Source organism: Oncorhynchus gorbuscha, linkage group LG01 (genome assembly GCF_021184085.1).
Source record: "Oncorhynchus gorbuscha isolate QuinsamMale2020 ecotype Even-year linkage group LG01, OgorEven_v1.0, whole genome shotgun sequence".
In the NCBI taxonomy this organism is placed as follows: domain Eukaryota; kingdom Metazoa; phylum Chordata; class Actinopteri; order Salmoniformes; family Salmonidae; genus Oncorhynchus; species Oncorhynchus gorbuscha.
Genome location: NC_060173.1, coordinates 94,421,577 through 94,434,837, shown reverse-complemented (window position 1 = coordinate 94,434,837; position 13,261 = coordinate 94,421,577). Strand labels below are relative to the sequence as shown.

The 13,261-nt window shown below is 44.5% G+C and overlaps 1 protein-coding gene and 1 non-coding gene across 2 annotated transcripts; one reads left to right on the top strand and one right to left on the bottom strand.

Moving 5' to 3' along the window:
- Positions 1-239: 239 nt before the first annotated feature.
- On the top strand, positions 240-313 carry trnan-guu. The gene has a single exon. It is a non-coding gene; the product is annotated as a tRNA-Asn (tRNA).
- An 11,368-nt stretch (positions 314-11,681) lies between these two features.
- LOC124026005 (gamma-crystallin M2-like) lies at positions 11,682-12,371 on the bottom strand. Its single transcript, XM_046339225.1, has one exon. It carries the CDS (start codon positions 12,308-12,310, stop codon positions 11,747-11,749), a length of 564 nt encoding a protein of 187 aa, XP_046195181.1. The 5' UTR covers positions 12,311-12,371; the 3' UTR covers positions 11,682-11,746.
- Positions 12,372-13,261: the final 890 nt, after the last annotated feature.

Here is a 13,261-nt window from a genome sequence, read left to right as displayed (position 1 = left end):
AATCCTCATAAGATATTCAGCGGGTTGTTATGTGCAGGGTTTTGTTCCATGGCAGCACCGACACACTTCATTCACAACACACGCCTGCATACATATACAATAGCGTTCTAGGACTAGGAGTGTTGACCCACTAAAAAAGCTGCAGCGCTCAGGCTTTGTATAAAGTGAGAACCTTGCACCGAATGATTTCAGCACCACGCACAGTACTTTCTTCTATCGTGTCGCGTCTCGTCTCACTTGTCTCTGTGGCGCAATCGGCTAGCGCGTTAGACTGTTAATCTAAAGGTTGGTGGTTCGAGCCCACCCAGGGACGGAAAATTTTTCTTGTCACACAACGATTGATTTACAGACTATTTGCGGAATGTAATGAATGGAGTCATGCTTTCAGAACCATGTGACTGCGCGTCCACTGCATGAGGTAGATACTCATATACACTTTAACTTTAGAGGAGATGGAACCTGCCAGTGACCATTATACAGTAATGAATAAAAAGAAACTATGTTAGAATATAGGAATGCAAAATTAATAACATAGCAATAACCTAATAGCAATAGCATTTTTGTTTATATGTGTTTTCTGTGCTTCCGATTCATGGTGTGTACATCGAAAGCAGCTTCCACATGTTTAACATAAAGGCTATCAAAAAGCATCTGGAAACCAAACAACTCAACTCATTAGAATGAAGTTATTCAACCGCTTGATAAGAACATCGCCAGGAGATCTAAAGGCGGGAAGACGCTATCATTGACAAATAGCGGAGAAGTAATAATATGGTGTAAGTGTAAGTGCTATTTCCCACGTGAGAATATAGTGGGACACATGTGTTACTGTCATTATGACTATATTTGCTGTAATATTTGTGTCATTGAAGCTCATCAACCTCAGCAAAACCCGCGTCCTCCACAAAAAACAACCCTACAGGCGTTAGGGCACCCAGCCCATTTCAGCACTTCTTTTTTTATGGAAGAAGGGGAGCGTGGGCGGGTTATTAGAGGTTAGCGCTGTGTGCATGGAGTGTAATTAGGAGCTATATTACATCTGTATCGATGAAGCGTTACAGATTGTGCGATAGAAATGTAAGGGTAATTTCCGATTGGGCTGGGCGGGATTTACCGTGAATGCAGTTTCCGCCAACGTGGAAACATTGCCTTTAGATTTCAACCACGCTGTAATGCTGAACTTCAGCACTACAGATTGAATAGTAGAACCCTAAATTAAGCTTTACTATTTTTACATATTGTAATGACCTGACTAGATCATAAATGAACAATTGTCCAGACAGAGGCTTGAGTTTGCGAATTGATGGTTTATTAAACCAACTTTACACAGGCTACTGTTTGGGCCGTAGCACACGCCAAATAGATGACAGATAACCCACAAGCCAATCGTGACCTTCTCTTGTGAAGCCCAGACGTAAGAGAGAGAGAACAAAGGCTGAACCTGGTCTTAACTTCCAATGCTCCACCCCCCTGCCCAACCCCCCTCCACGCCACTCCGCCAACCACCAGGATGCCCGGCATCAGAACATTCCAGGCATTCCCGTGATTGGCAGATAGCAGGTTGATTGACATGTCGGACCCCGCGAACACCGGGTACTGGTCAGTACAACACAACCACCTCCTAGCCTAACACATAACACACAGCTGTCTGTGCGGGTCGCTACACAATCATTAAACAATAGCCAGCTCCACAAGCTTTAATGGCTGCTGCTCTGTGATTCACAGCTGTGAATCTTGGTGATGTCCTTGAGGGTTCTGTGATAACTGATAATATTGTAATCCTCTATGGTTGATGGTGAGGTGCTGTATAGTGTGGATGTGTACTAGACCAGATAAAGGAAACTGTGACGATTATATGCTGACCAGACTGCTCGCATGAGTACATCAGCGTGCACATATTGATTTTGTCCACCCACACCAGACGCAATCAGCACATGCAGGTTGAAATATCAAAACAAATTCTGAACCAACTATATTAATTTGGGGACAGGTTGAAAAGCATTGAACATTTATGGCAATTTGGCTAGCTTGCTGTTGCTAGCTAATTTGTATTGGGATATGAACATTGGGTTGTTATTTTAGCTGAAATGCACAAGGTCCTCTACACCAACAATTAATCCAGAGATAAAAGGGTAAACCAAGTTTGTTTCTAATAATTTCTCCTCCTTCATCTTCTTCTTCTTTGGACTTTATATGGAGGTTGGCAACCAACTTTAAGGTACATTACCACTACCAGCTGGACTGGAGTGTGGACCTCAGTTCATCTTTCAATCACCCACGTGGGTCTATGTTCCTATACCAATGAGGAGACGGGAGAGGCGGGACTTGCAGCACGTCAAGCATCAGAAATAGAACCAAGTTCTATTTTAGCGCCTGGCTACATAGATGCGCGCAATGATTGAATAACATGTATGTGTACATTTATTTTGCAACAATCGAGCACATGACACGAGTGGTGTGGCATGTTAGGGTTGAGCCCTGGTGTGGACATGAAGCACCCCTCCATCCTAGCTGGAGGGGTGCTCTCATCTTATCTATGTTGGGCTCTAACTCCTCTAGCTCCACAGTGAGATAGGTACAGGCCAGGCAGCAGGCTGTTAGCCAGCCTGCCAGCTTAGTGGAGTCTGCCACTAGCATAGTCAGTGTAGTCAGCTCAGCTATCATCATTGAGACCATGTCTGTGCCTCGATCTAGGTTGGGCAAAACTAAACATGGCGGTGTTCGCCTTAGCAATCTCACTGGAATAAAGAACTCCATTCCTGTCATTATTGAAAGAGATTGTGATATCTCACATCTCGTGACTCTGCACAACACTGCTAGGACCAAGGATCAAGGGAGACACTCAAGTTTTTTAATACTTTATCTCTTGACACATTGCTGAAAATAATATTGGCCTCTAAAGCTTCAAGCTGGATACTGGACCCTATTCCAACTAAACTACTGAAAGATCTGCTTCCTGTGCTTGGCCCTCCTATGTTGAACATAATACATGGCTCCCTATCCACTGGATGTGGACCAAATGCACTAAAAGTGGCAGTAATAAAGCCTCTCTTGAAAAAGCCAATCCTTGACCCAGAAAATATAAACTATCGGCCTATATCGAATCCCATTCCTCTCAAATGTTTTGGAAAAAGCAGTTGCGCAGCAACTCACTGCCTTCCTGAAGACAAACAATGTATACGAAATACTTCAGTATGGTTTTAGACCCCATCATAGCACTGAGACTGCACTCATGAAGGTGGTAAATGACCTTTTAATGGCGTCAGACCGAGGCTCTGCATCTGTCCTCGTGCTCCTAGACCTTAGTGCTGCTTTGTATACCATTAATCACTACATTCTTTTGCAGAGATTGAAAACCCAAATTGGTCGACACGGACAAGTTCTGGCCTGGTTTAGATCTTATCTGTCGGAAAGATATCAGTTTGTTTCTGTGGAGGGTTTGTCCTCTGACAAATCAACAGTACATTTCGGTGTTCAAGGTTCCGTTTTAGGACACTATTGTTTTCACTATATATTTTACCTCTTGGTGATGTCATTTGGAAACATAATGTTAACTTTCACTGCTATGCGGAAGATATACAGATGTACATTTCGATGAAACATGGTGAAGCCCCAAAATTGCCCTCCCTGGAAGCCTGTGTTTCAGACATAAGTGGATGGTGTCAAATGTTTTACTTTTAAACAGAGATGCTAGTTCTCGGTCCCAAGAAACAAAGGGATCTTCAGTTGGATCTGACAATTAATCAGTAATGATGGGGCGGTGAGTCGGAAGCAGGTGCAGGTGAAACGTTTTAGTAATACAAAAAAAAAAAAGAACACGACACTAACATAAGGCAGTCCACCAATACATAAGCACAATACCAACTGGTGAGTGGACATGGGAGAGTGACATATGAAGGGGAGGAAATGATGAAGGTAATGGAGTCCAGGTGTGAATCATAATGATCATAATCATTATGATTATGGAGCAGGAGCAGACGGGACATAATCGTGATGGTTGTCATCTCAAATAAAACTGTGAAAGACCTCAGTGTTAGTCTGGACCCTGATCTCTCTTGATGAACATATCAATAATATTTCAAGGACAGCTTTTTTTCATATTTGTAACATTGCAAAAATCTGAAACCTTCTGTCCAAAAATGAGGCAGAAAAATGTATCCATGCTTTTGTCACTTCTAGATTAGACTACTGCAATGCTCTACTTTCTGGCTACCTGGATAAAACACTAAATAAACTTCAGTTAGTGCTAAACACAGCTCTCTACACTGGCTTCCTGTTAAGGCTAGGGCTGATTTTAAGGTTTTACTGGTGACCTACAAAGCATTACATGGGTCGCCCCTACCTATCTTTCCGATTTGGTCCTGCCGTACATACCTACACGTACGCTACGGTTACAAGACGCAGGGCTCCTTACTGTCCCAGGAATTTCTAAGCAAACAGCTGGAGGCAGGGCTTTCTTATATAGAGCTCAATTTTTATGGAATGGTCTGCCTATCCATGTGAGAGACGAAGACGTGGTCTCAACCTTTAAGTCTTTATTGAAGACTCATCACTTCAGTAGGTGCTATGATTGAGTTTAGTCCGGCCCAGGGGTGTGAAGGTGAACAGAAAGGCACTGGATCGACGAACCGCCCTTGCTGTCTCTGCCTGGCCGGTTTCCCTCTCTCCACTGGGATTCTCTGCCTCTAACCCTGTTACGGGGGCTGAGTCACTGGCTTACTGGTGCTCTTCCATGCCGTCCCTAGGAGGGATGCGTCAGTTGAGTGGGTTGAGTCACTGACGTGATTTTCCTGTGTAGGTTGGCTCCCCCCTCGGGTTCGTGCCATGGGGGAGATCTTTGTGGGCTATACTCAGCCTTGTCTCAGGGTAGTAAGTTGGTGGTTGAAGATATCCCTCTAGTGGTGTGGGGGCTGTGCTTTGGCAAAGTGGCTGGGGTTAAATCCTGCCTGTTTGGCCCTGTCCGGGAGTATCGTCGGACAGGGCCAAGGTATCTCCCGACCCCTCCTGTCTAAGCCTCAGTAGTTTATGTGACGGGGGGCTAGGGTCACTCTGTTATATCTGGAGTATTTCTCCTGTTTTATCCGGTGTCCTGTGTGATTTTAAGTATGCTCCCTCTAATTCTCTCTCTCTCTCGTTTTCTCTCTTTCTCTGGAGGATCTAAGCCCTTGGACCTTGCCTCAGGACTACCTGGCCTGATGACTCCTTGCTGTCCCCAGTACCCCTGGTCGTGCTGCTGCTCCAGTTTCAACGGTTCTGCCTGCGGCTATGGAACCCTGACCTGTTCACATGACGTGCTACCTCGTCCCGGATCTGTTGTTTTGGACTCTCTACCACACCTGCTGTCTCTAACTCTTAATGATCGGCTATGAAAAGCCAACTGACATTTACTCCTGAGGTGCTGACCTGTTGCATCCTCTACAACCACTGTGATTATTATTATTATCTGACCCTGCTGGTCATCTATGAACGTTTGAACATCTTGGCCATGTCCTGTTATAATCTCCACCCGGCAAAGCCAGAAGAGGACTGGCCACCCCTCATAGCCTGGTTCCTTTCTAGGTTTCTTCCTAGGTTTCCGGCCTTTCTAGGGAGTTTTTCCTAGCCACCGTACTTCTACATCTGCATTGCTTGCTGTTTGGGGTTTTAGGCTGGGTTTCTGTACAGCACTTTATGACATCGGCTGATGTAAAAAGGACTTTATAAATACATTTGATTTGATTTTATATGCTGTAATAGAAGTAAGGCCGTGCTCATTAAAAAATATTTGTGCCCCCTAATCTTAAACAGCACTGACCACCACTGGCAGGGATATTAGAATGCCATTTTAGGGTTAGGTATAGGGTTGTGGCTAGGGTTAGGGTTGAACCGGGATGAAGAAATGATGCTAGGGTTCGGGGTAAACCGGGATGTAGACATGATGCTAGGGTTAGAGGTAAACCAGGATGTTGACATGATGCTAGGGTTAGGGTTAAACCAGGATGTAGACATGATGCTAGGGTTAGAGGTAAACCAGGATGTAGACATGATGCTAGGGTTAGAGGTAAACCAGGATGTAGACATGATGCTAGGGTTAGAGGTAAACCAGGATGTAGACATGATGTTAGGGTTAGGGTTAGGGTTAAACCAGGATGTAGACATGATGCTAGGGTTAGGGTTAGGGTTAAACCAGGATGTAGACATGATGCTAGGGTTAGGGTTAGGGATAAACCAGGATGTAGACCTGATGCTAGGGTTAGGGTTAAACCAGGATGTAGACATGATGCTAGGGTTAGGGTTAGGGATAAACCAGGATGTAGACCTGATGCTAGGGTTAGGGTTAGGGTTAAATCAGGATGTAGACATGATGTTAGGGTTAGGGTTAGGGATAAACCAGGATGTAGACCTGATGCTAGGGTTAGGGTTAGGGTTAAACCAGGATGTAGACATGATGCTAGGGTTAGAGGTAAACCAGGATGTAGACATGATGCTAGGGTTAGAGGTAAACCAGGATGTAGACATGATGCTAGGGTTAGGGATAAACCAGGATGTAGACATGATGCTAGGGTTAGGGATAAACCAGGATGTAGACATGATGCTAGGGTTAGGGGTAAACCAGGATGTAGACATGATGCTAGGGTTAGGGATAAACCAGGATGTAGACATGATGTTAGGGTTAGGGTTGAACCAGGATGTAGACATGATGCTATGGTTAGGGTTAAACCAGGATGTAGACATGATGCTATGGTTAGGGTTAGGGTTAAACCAGGATGTAGACATGATGCTATGGTTAGGGATAAACCAGGATGTAGACATGATGCTAGGGTTAGAGGTAAACCAGGATGTAGACATGATGCTAGGGTTAGAGGTAAACCAGGATGTAGACATGATGCTAGGGTTAGAGGTAAACCAGGATGTAGACATGATGCTAGGGTTAGAGGTAAACCAGGATGTAGACATGATGCTAGGGTTAGAGGTAAACCAGGATGTAGACATGATGCTAGGGTTAGGGTTAAACCAGGATGTAGACATGATGCTAGGGTTAGAGGTAAACCAGGATGTAGACATGATGCTAGGGTTAGGGATAAACCAGGATGTAGACATGATGCTAGGGTTAGGGATAAACCAGGATGTAGACATGATGCTAGGGTTAGGGTTAGGGATAAACCAGGATGTAGACCTGATGCTAGGGTTAGGGTTAAACCAGGATGTAGACATGATGCTAGGGTTAGGGTTAAACCAGGATGTAGACATGATGCTAGGGTTAGAGGTAAACCAGGATGTAGACATGATGCTAGGGTTAGAGGTAAACCAGGATGTAGACATGATGCTAGGGTTAGGGATAAACCAGGATGTAGACATGATGCTAGGGTTAGGGATAAACCAGGATGTAGACATGATGCTAGGGTTAGGGATAAACCAGGATGTAGACATGATGCTAGGGTTAGGGGTAAACCAGGATGTAGACATGATGCTGGGGTTAGGGATAAACCAGGATGTAGACATGATGTTAGGGTTAGGGTTGAACCAGGATGTAGACATGATGCTATGGTTAGGGTTAGGGTTAAACCAGGATGTAGACATGATGCTAGGGTTAGGGATAAACCAGGATGTAGACATGATGTTAGGGTTAGGGTTGAACCAGGATGTAGACATGATGCTATGGTTAGGGATAAACCAGGATGTAGACATGATGCTAGGGTTAGAGGTAAACCAGGATGTAGACATGATGCTAGGGTTAGAGGTAAACCAGGATGTAGACATGATGCTAGGGTTAGAGGTAAACCAGGATGTAGACATGATGCTAGGGTTAGAGGTAAACCAGGATGTAGACATGATGCTAGGGTTAGAGGTAAACCAGGATGTAGACATGATGCTAGGGTTAGGGATAAACCAGGATGTAGACATGATGCTAGGGTTAGGGATAAACCAGGATGTAGACATGATGCTAGGGTTAGGGTTAGGGATAAACCAGGATGTAGACCTGATGCTAGGGTTAGGGTTAAACCAGGATGTAGACATGATGCTAGGGTTAGGGTTAAACCAGGATGTAGACATGATGCTAGGGTTAGAGGTAAACCAGGATGTAGACATGATGCTAGGGTTAGAGGTAAACCAGGATGTAGACATGATGCTAGGGTTAGGGATAAACCAGGATGTAGACATGATGCTAGGGTTAGGGATAAACCAGGATGTAGACATGATGCTAGGGTTAGGGATAAACCAGGATGTAGACATGATGCTAGGGTTAGGGGTAAACCAGGATGTAGACATGATGCTGGGGTTAGGGATAAACCAGGATGTAGACATGATGTTAGGGTTAGGGTTGAACCCGGATGTAGACATGATGCTATGGTTAGGGTTAGGGTTAAACCAGGATGTAGACATGATGCTAGGGTTAGGGATAAACCAGGATGTAGACATGATGTTAGGGTTAGGGTTGAACCAGGATGTAGACATGATGCTATGGTTAGGGTTAAACCAGGATGTAGACATGATGTTAGGGTTAGGGTTGAACCAGGATGTAGACATGATGCTATGGTTAGGGATAAACCAGGATGTAGACATGATGCTAGGGTTAGGGTTAGGGCTAAACCAGGATGTAGACATGATGCTAGGGTTAGGGTTAAACCAGGATGTAGACATGATGCTAGGGTTAGAGGTAAACCAGGATGTAGACATGATGCTAGGGTTAGAGGTAAACCAGGATGTAGACATGATGCTAGGGTTAGGGATAAACCAGGATGTAGACATGATGCTAGGGTTAGGGATAAACCAGGATGTAGACATGATGCTAGGGTTAGGGATAAACCAGGATGTAGACATGATGCTAGGGTTAGGGGTAAACCAGGATGTAGACATGATGCTGGGGTTAGGGATAAACCAGGATGTAGACATGATGTTAGGGTTAGGGTTGAACCAGGATGTAGACATGATGCTATGGTTAGGGTTAGGGTTAAACCAGGATGTAGACATGATGCTAGGGTTAGGGATAAACCAGGATGTAGACATGATGTTAGGGTTAGGGTTGAACCAGGATGTAGACATGATGCTATGGTTAGGGATAAACCAGGATGTAGACATGATGCTAGGGTTAGAGGTAAACCAGGATGTAGACATGATGCTAGGGTTAGAGGTAAACCAGGATGTAGACATGATGCTAGGGTTAGAGGTAAACCAGGATGTAGACATGATGCTAGGGTTAGAGGTAAACCAGGATGTAGACATGATGCTAGGGTTAGAGGTAAACCAGGATGTAGACATGATGCTAGGGTTAGGGTTAAACCAGGATGTAGACATGATGCTAGGGTTAGGGGTAAACCAGGATGTTGACATGATGCTAGGGTCAGGGTTAAACCAGGATGTAGACCTGTTGCTAGGGTTAGAGGTAAACCAGGATGTAGACATGATGCTAGGGTTAGAGGTAAACCAGGATGTAGACATGATGCTAGGGTTAGAGGTAAACCAGGATGTAGACATGATGCTAGGGTTAGGGATAAACCAGGATGTAGACATGATGCTAGGGTTAGGGATAAACCAGGATGTAGACATGATGCTAGGGTTAGGGTTAGGGATAAACCAGGATGTAGACCTGATGCTAGGGTTAGGGTTAAACCAGGATGTAGACATGATGCTAGGGTTAGGGGTAAACCAGGATGTAGACATGATGCTAGGGTTAGTGGTAAACCAGGATGTAGACATGATGCTAGGGTTAGGGTTAGGGCTAAACCAGGATGTAGACATGATGCTAGGGTTAGAGGTAAACCAGGATGTAGACATGATGCTAGGGTTAGGGGTAAACCAGGATGTAGACATGATGCTAGGGTTAGAGGTAAACCAGGATGTAGACATGATGCTAGGGTTAGGGTTAGGGCTAAACCAGGATGTAGACATGATGCTAGGGTTAGAGGTAAACCAGGATGTAGACATGATGCTGGGGTTAGGGGTAAACCAGGATGTAGACATGATGCTAGGGTTAGGGGTAAACCAGGATGTAGACATGATGCTAGGGTTAGGGGTAAACCAGGATGTAGACATGATGCTAGGGTTAGGGGTAAACCAGGATGTAGACATGATGCTCGGGTTAGGGTTAGGGTTGAACCAGGATGAAGACATGATGTTAGTGTTGAACCTGGATGTAGACATTATGCTAGGGTTAGGGTTGAACCAGGATGTAGACATGATGCTAGGGTTAGGGTTAGGGTTGAACCAGGATGTAGACATGATGCTAGGGTTAGGGTTGAACCAGGATGAAGACATGATGTTAAGGTTGAACCTGGATGTAGACATTATGCTAGGGTTAGGGGTAAACCAGGATATAGACATGATGCTAGGGTTAGGGTTGAACCAGGATGTAGACATGATGCTAAGGTTAGGGTTAGGGTTGAACCAGGATGTAGACATGATGCTAGGGTTAGGGTTAGGGGTAAACCAGGATGTAGACATGATGCTCGGGTTAGGGGTAAACCAGGATGTAGACATGATGCTAGGGTTAGGGTTGTAGTTAGCATTACAGCTGTTGGGATATTGAAATAACATTTTAGGGTTAGGATGCCATTTCAGACATACCCACATAGCACCTACCCTAACCCTAACCCTAGCTTCATGTCCACATCCTGGTTAAACCCTAACCATAGCATCATGTCCACATCCTGGTTAAACCCTTACCCTAGCCACAACCACAAACAACAGTGTGCTGAGCCTAATAAAGTGGTGAATAGTTTGCTTTTATCTGAAATTTATTGAGTCGGGCCTTGGCTTTTGTACTGATATAGAGAACCAGACTGTCCATCTGCCAGAGATCAACTTCTTTAAATGCTAAAAGCAATGAGGAACTCCAGCCCAGCTTTGACACACACACACACACACACACACACACACACACACACACACACACACACACACACACACACACACACACACACACACACACACACACACACACACACACACACACACACACACACACACACACACACACACACACACACACACACACACACACACACACACACACACACACACTCCAAATCTCAGCTAGGCCAAGTGCCATCCAGACAGACTGAGGGAGATTCCAGAGGACAGAGAGACAGTCACAACTCATGAAGTGGTAATCAATGACAAACCAATTACAGGGCAGAGCCCAGAACCTGCCATCCTACATCAAGACTGATCCTGGAGAGTCACCAGGCCTCACCAGGCCTCCCAAGGGCATCAGGTATTCACAACTCTCACATTCACACACATAACAATGTTGTCCATGTAAATACTCTCCTTCTACTGTGGGCCAACATCAATGGTCTGTCCAAGTAAAATCTCCACTGTTTTCAGGTCACTGTGTACTGTCCTTTGACTGTAGTTCAACAGTCAATAACCACTGACAGTGATGGTTTTTTAGTTAGCTTACGGAGCTGAAAAAGTGTATTGAACCAGACTGAGAGGTAAAGACCTTGTTTCTTTAATAAAAATCATTATGGGATGTTCTCTTGGAGCTGTTATTATCAACAACAGCTATCACTGTCCATGTATATTGGCATTCTAATGAGTTGAATGGTCTCATGGAGTGTTAAATATGTTGAATTATGGTCCAGGTTGTGGGCAGAGAGTTGTGGCATTTTAGGGCTTTTCATCACATGTACTATATCAAGGTGCATTACAGAATGAATATGATTATATTTGTTCCTCAGAAAGCAAGAAAAAATAACTTTTTTATTTATTTATTTAAATATTTTTATTCAATGGCTTGTTACATCATTGTAAAGAGCAGCATCTAGTACCAGGACTCGTTGATACGCCTCATGCTCTGGAACCTCATGCCACCCATGCCGCCCATGCCACCCATGCTTCCCATACCCATGCTGAAGTGCCTGTACTCTCCAGGCCTCATGAACATCATCCTGCCTCTGAAGTGGGGCATCTCATACATGAGCCAGTGGCCGTCCTGGATGTTGCAGGACATACAGCTGGACATGCGGTAACGATCCATGATGTTGTCACAGTCCTCCGTGATCTCGTGGCTCTGACCGCCGAAGCTCTCTCTCTCGTAGATCTTCATCCTGTAAGATCCCCTGTGCATAGGGATCATGCGGCAGGACCTCATACCATTGGCCATTCCCATCATGTGGTAGTCAGCGTACTCTCCCTTCCTCATGAAGTGCTGGTTTCCCATGTAGTTGGGGCGGTCATACAGCATGAAGCAGCCACCCTCAACCTTGCAGGAGTGGCAGCGGCTCAGGAAGGAGTACATGTCAGGGCAGTCGGTGCTGCACTCATGGGAGCGGCCCATGAAGTTCCTGTCCTCGTAGAAGACGATCCTGCTGTTCATGTTGGGCATTTTGGCTTGCTTCGTGGGGGTCCTGTTGCTGCTGCTGCTGCTGCTGCTGCTGCTGCTCTGGAACTGATATTCTACTGGTTTAAAACCTTTCTTTTTATACCTGTGGCCCCATTGTACAAACTGCTGACTCAGCAACATGGCATAGAGGCCCATAATGCACTGAGGTTTGTCCACATTCCATGGACATGGTCTCTCAAAAGACCTTAAAAAGGCTGTTTCTCTCAGAACAAAATAACACAAAGCCTCTGTGAAAGGGTTAACAATGTAGAGTTACAGCCTTGGAATTGTAAAGTGTGCATATTGTTCATCGCACAATACCTTCCTAAGTTTGAGGTTTTTGTCCTTATTCAGTATTATGAAACAATTATTTGCAGTCACGCAGAAAAAGTGTGTTGTGTAAAGTGTGTCCCTTGTATCATGCACTTTAAATACACATGACTTGACAATATGTATTGTGTTTGGAAAGATCATTCCTTTATAACATTAATTCATTTTGTATGAATTGATCTTATAAACATGTTAATGTATGTGGTCTTTAAAAATGATCATAATGATCTTTATTCAAGGCTAATTGTTCCCGTACACACCAAATTACATTTCTCCCTCTTAGACATAATTACACCTGACTATATACACCAGCCACACACTCTAAATACGTTTCTATTGATATTAGAGTACTTCAATTAAAGTCATTCACACCCTACTTGAATTCCATTAAGCTAACATTATATATAACTGTAAATGTTTCTAAGGTGCCATATCAGACTCTAAAAAACACTATTGGAGAATGTGAAGATGTCAATTAACCTGTTTCATGTGTCGGTGTAGCCAACCACTCTACAGAGTTGAAGTGTGGTGCTGCTGAGTAGATAAAAGCTTCTATTAACAGTGTGTAATCTCTGATCTCTGGCTGGTGCGTGGGTGAGTGGTGGGCGCAGACATACAGCCAGG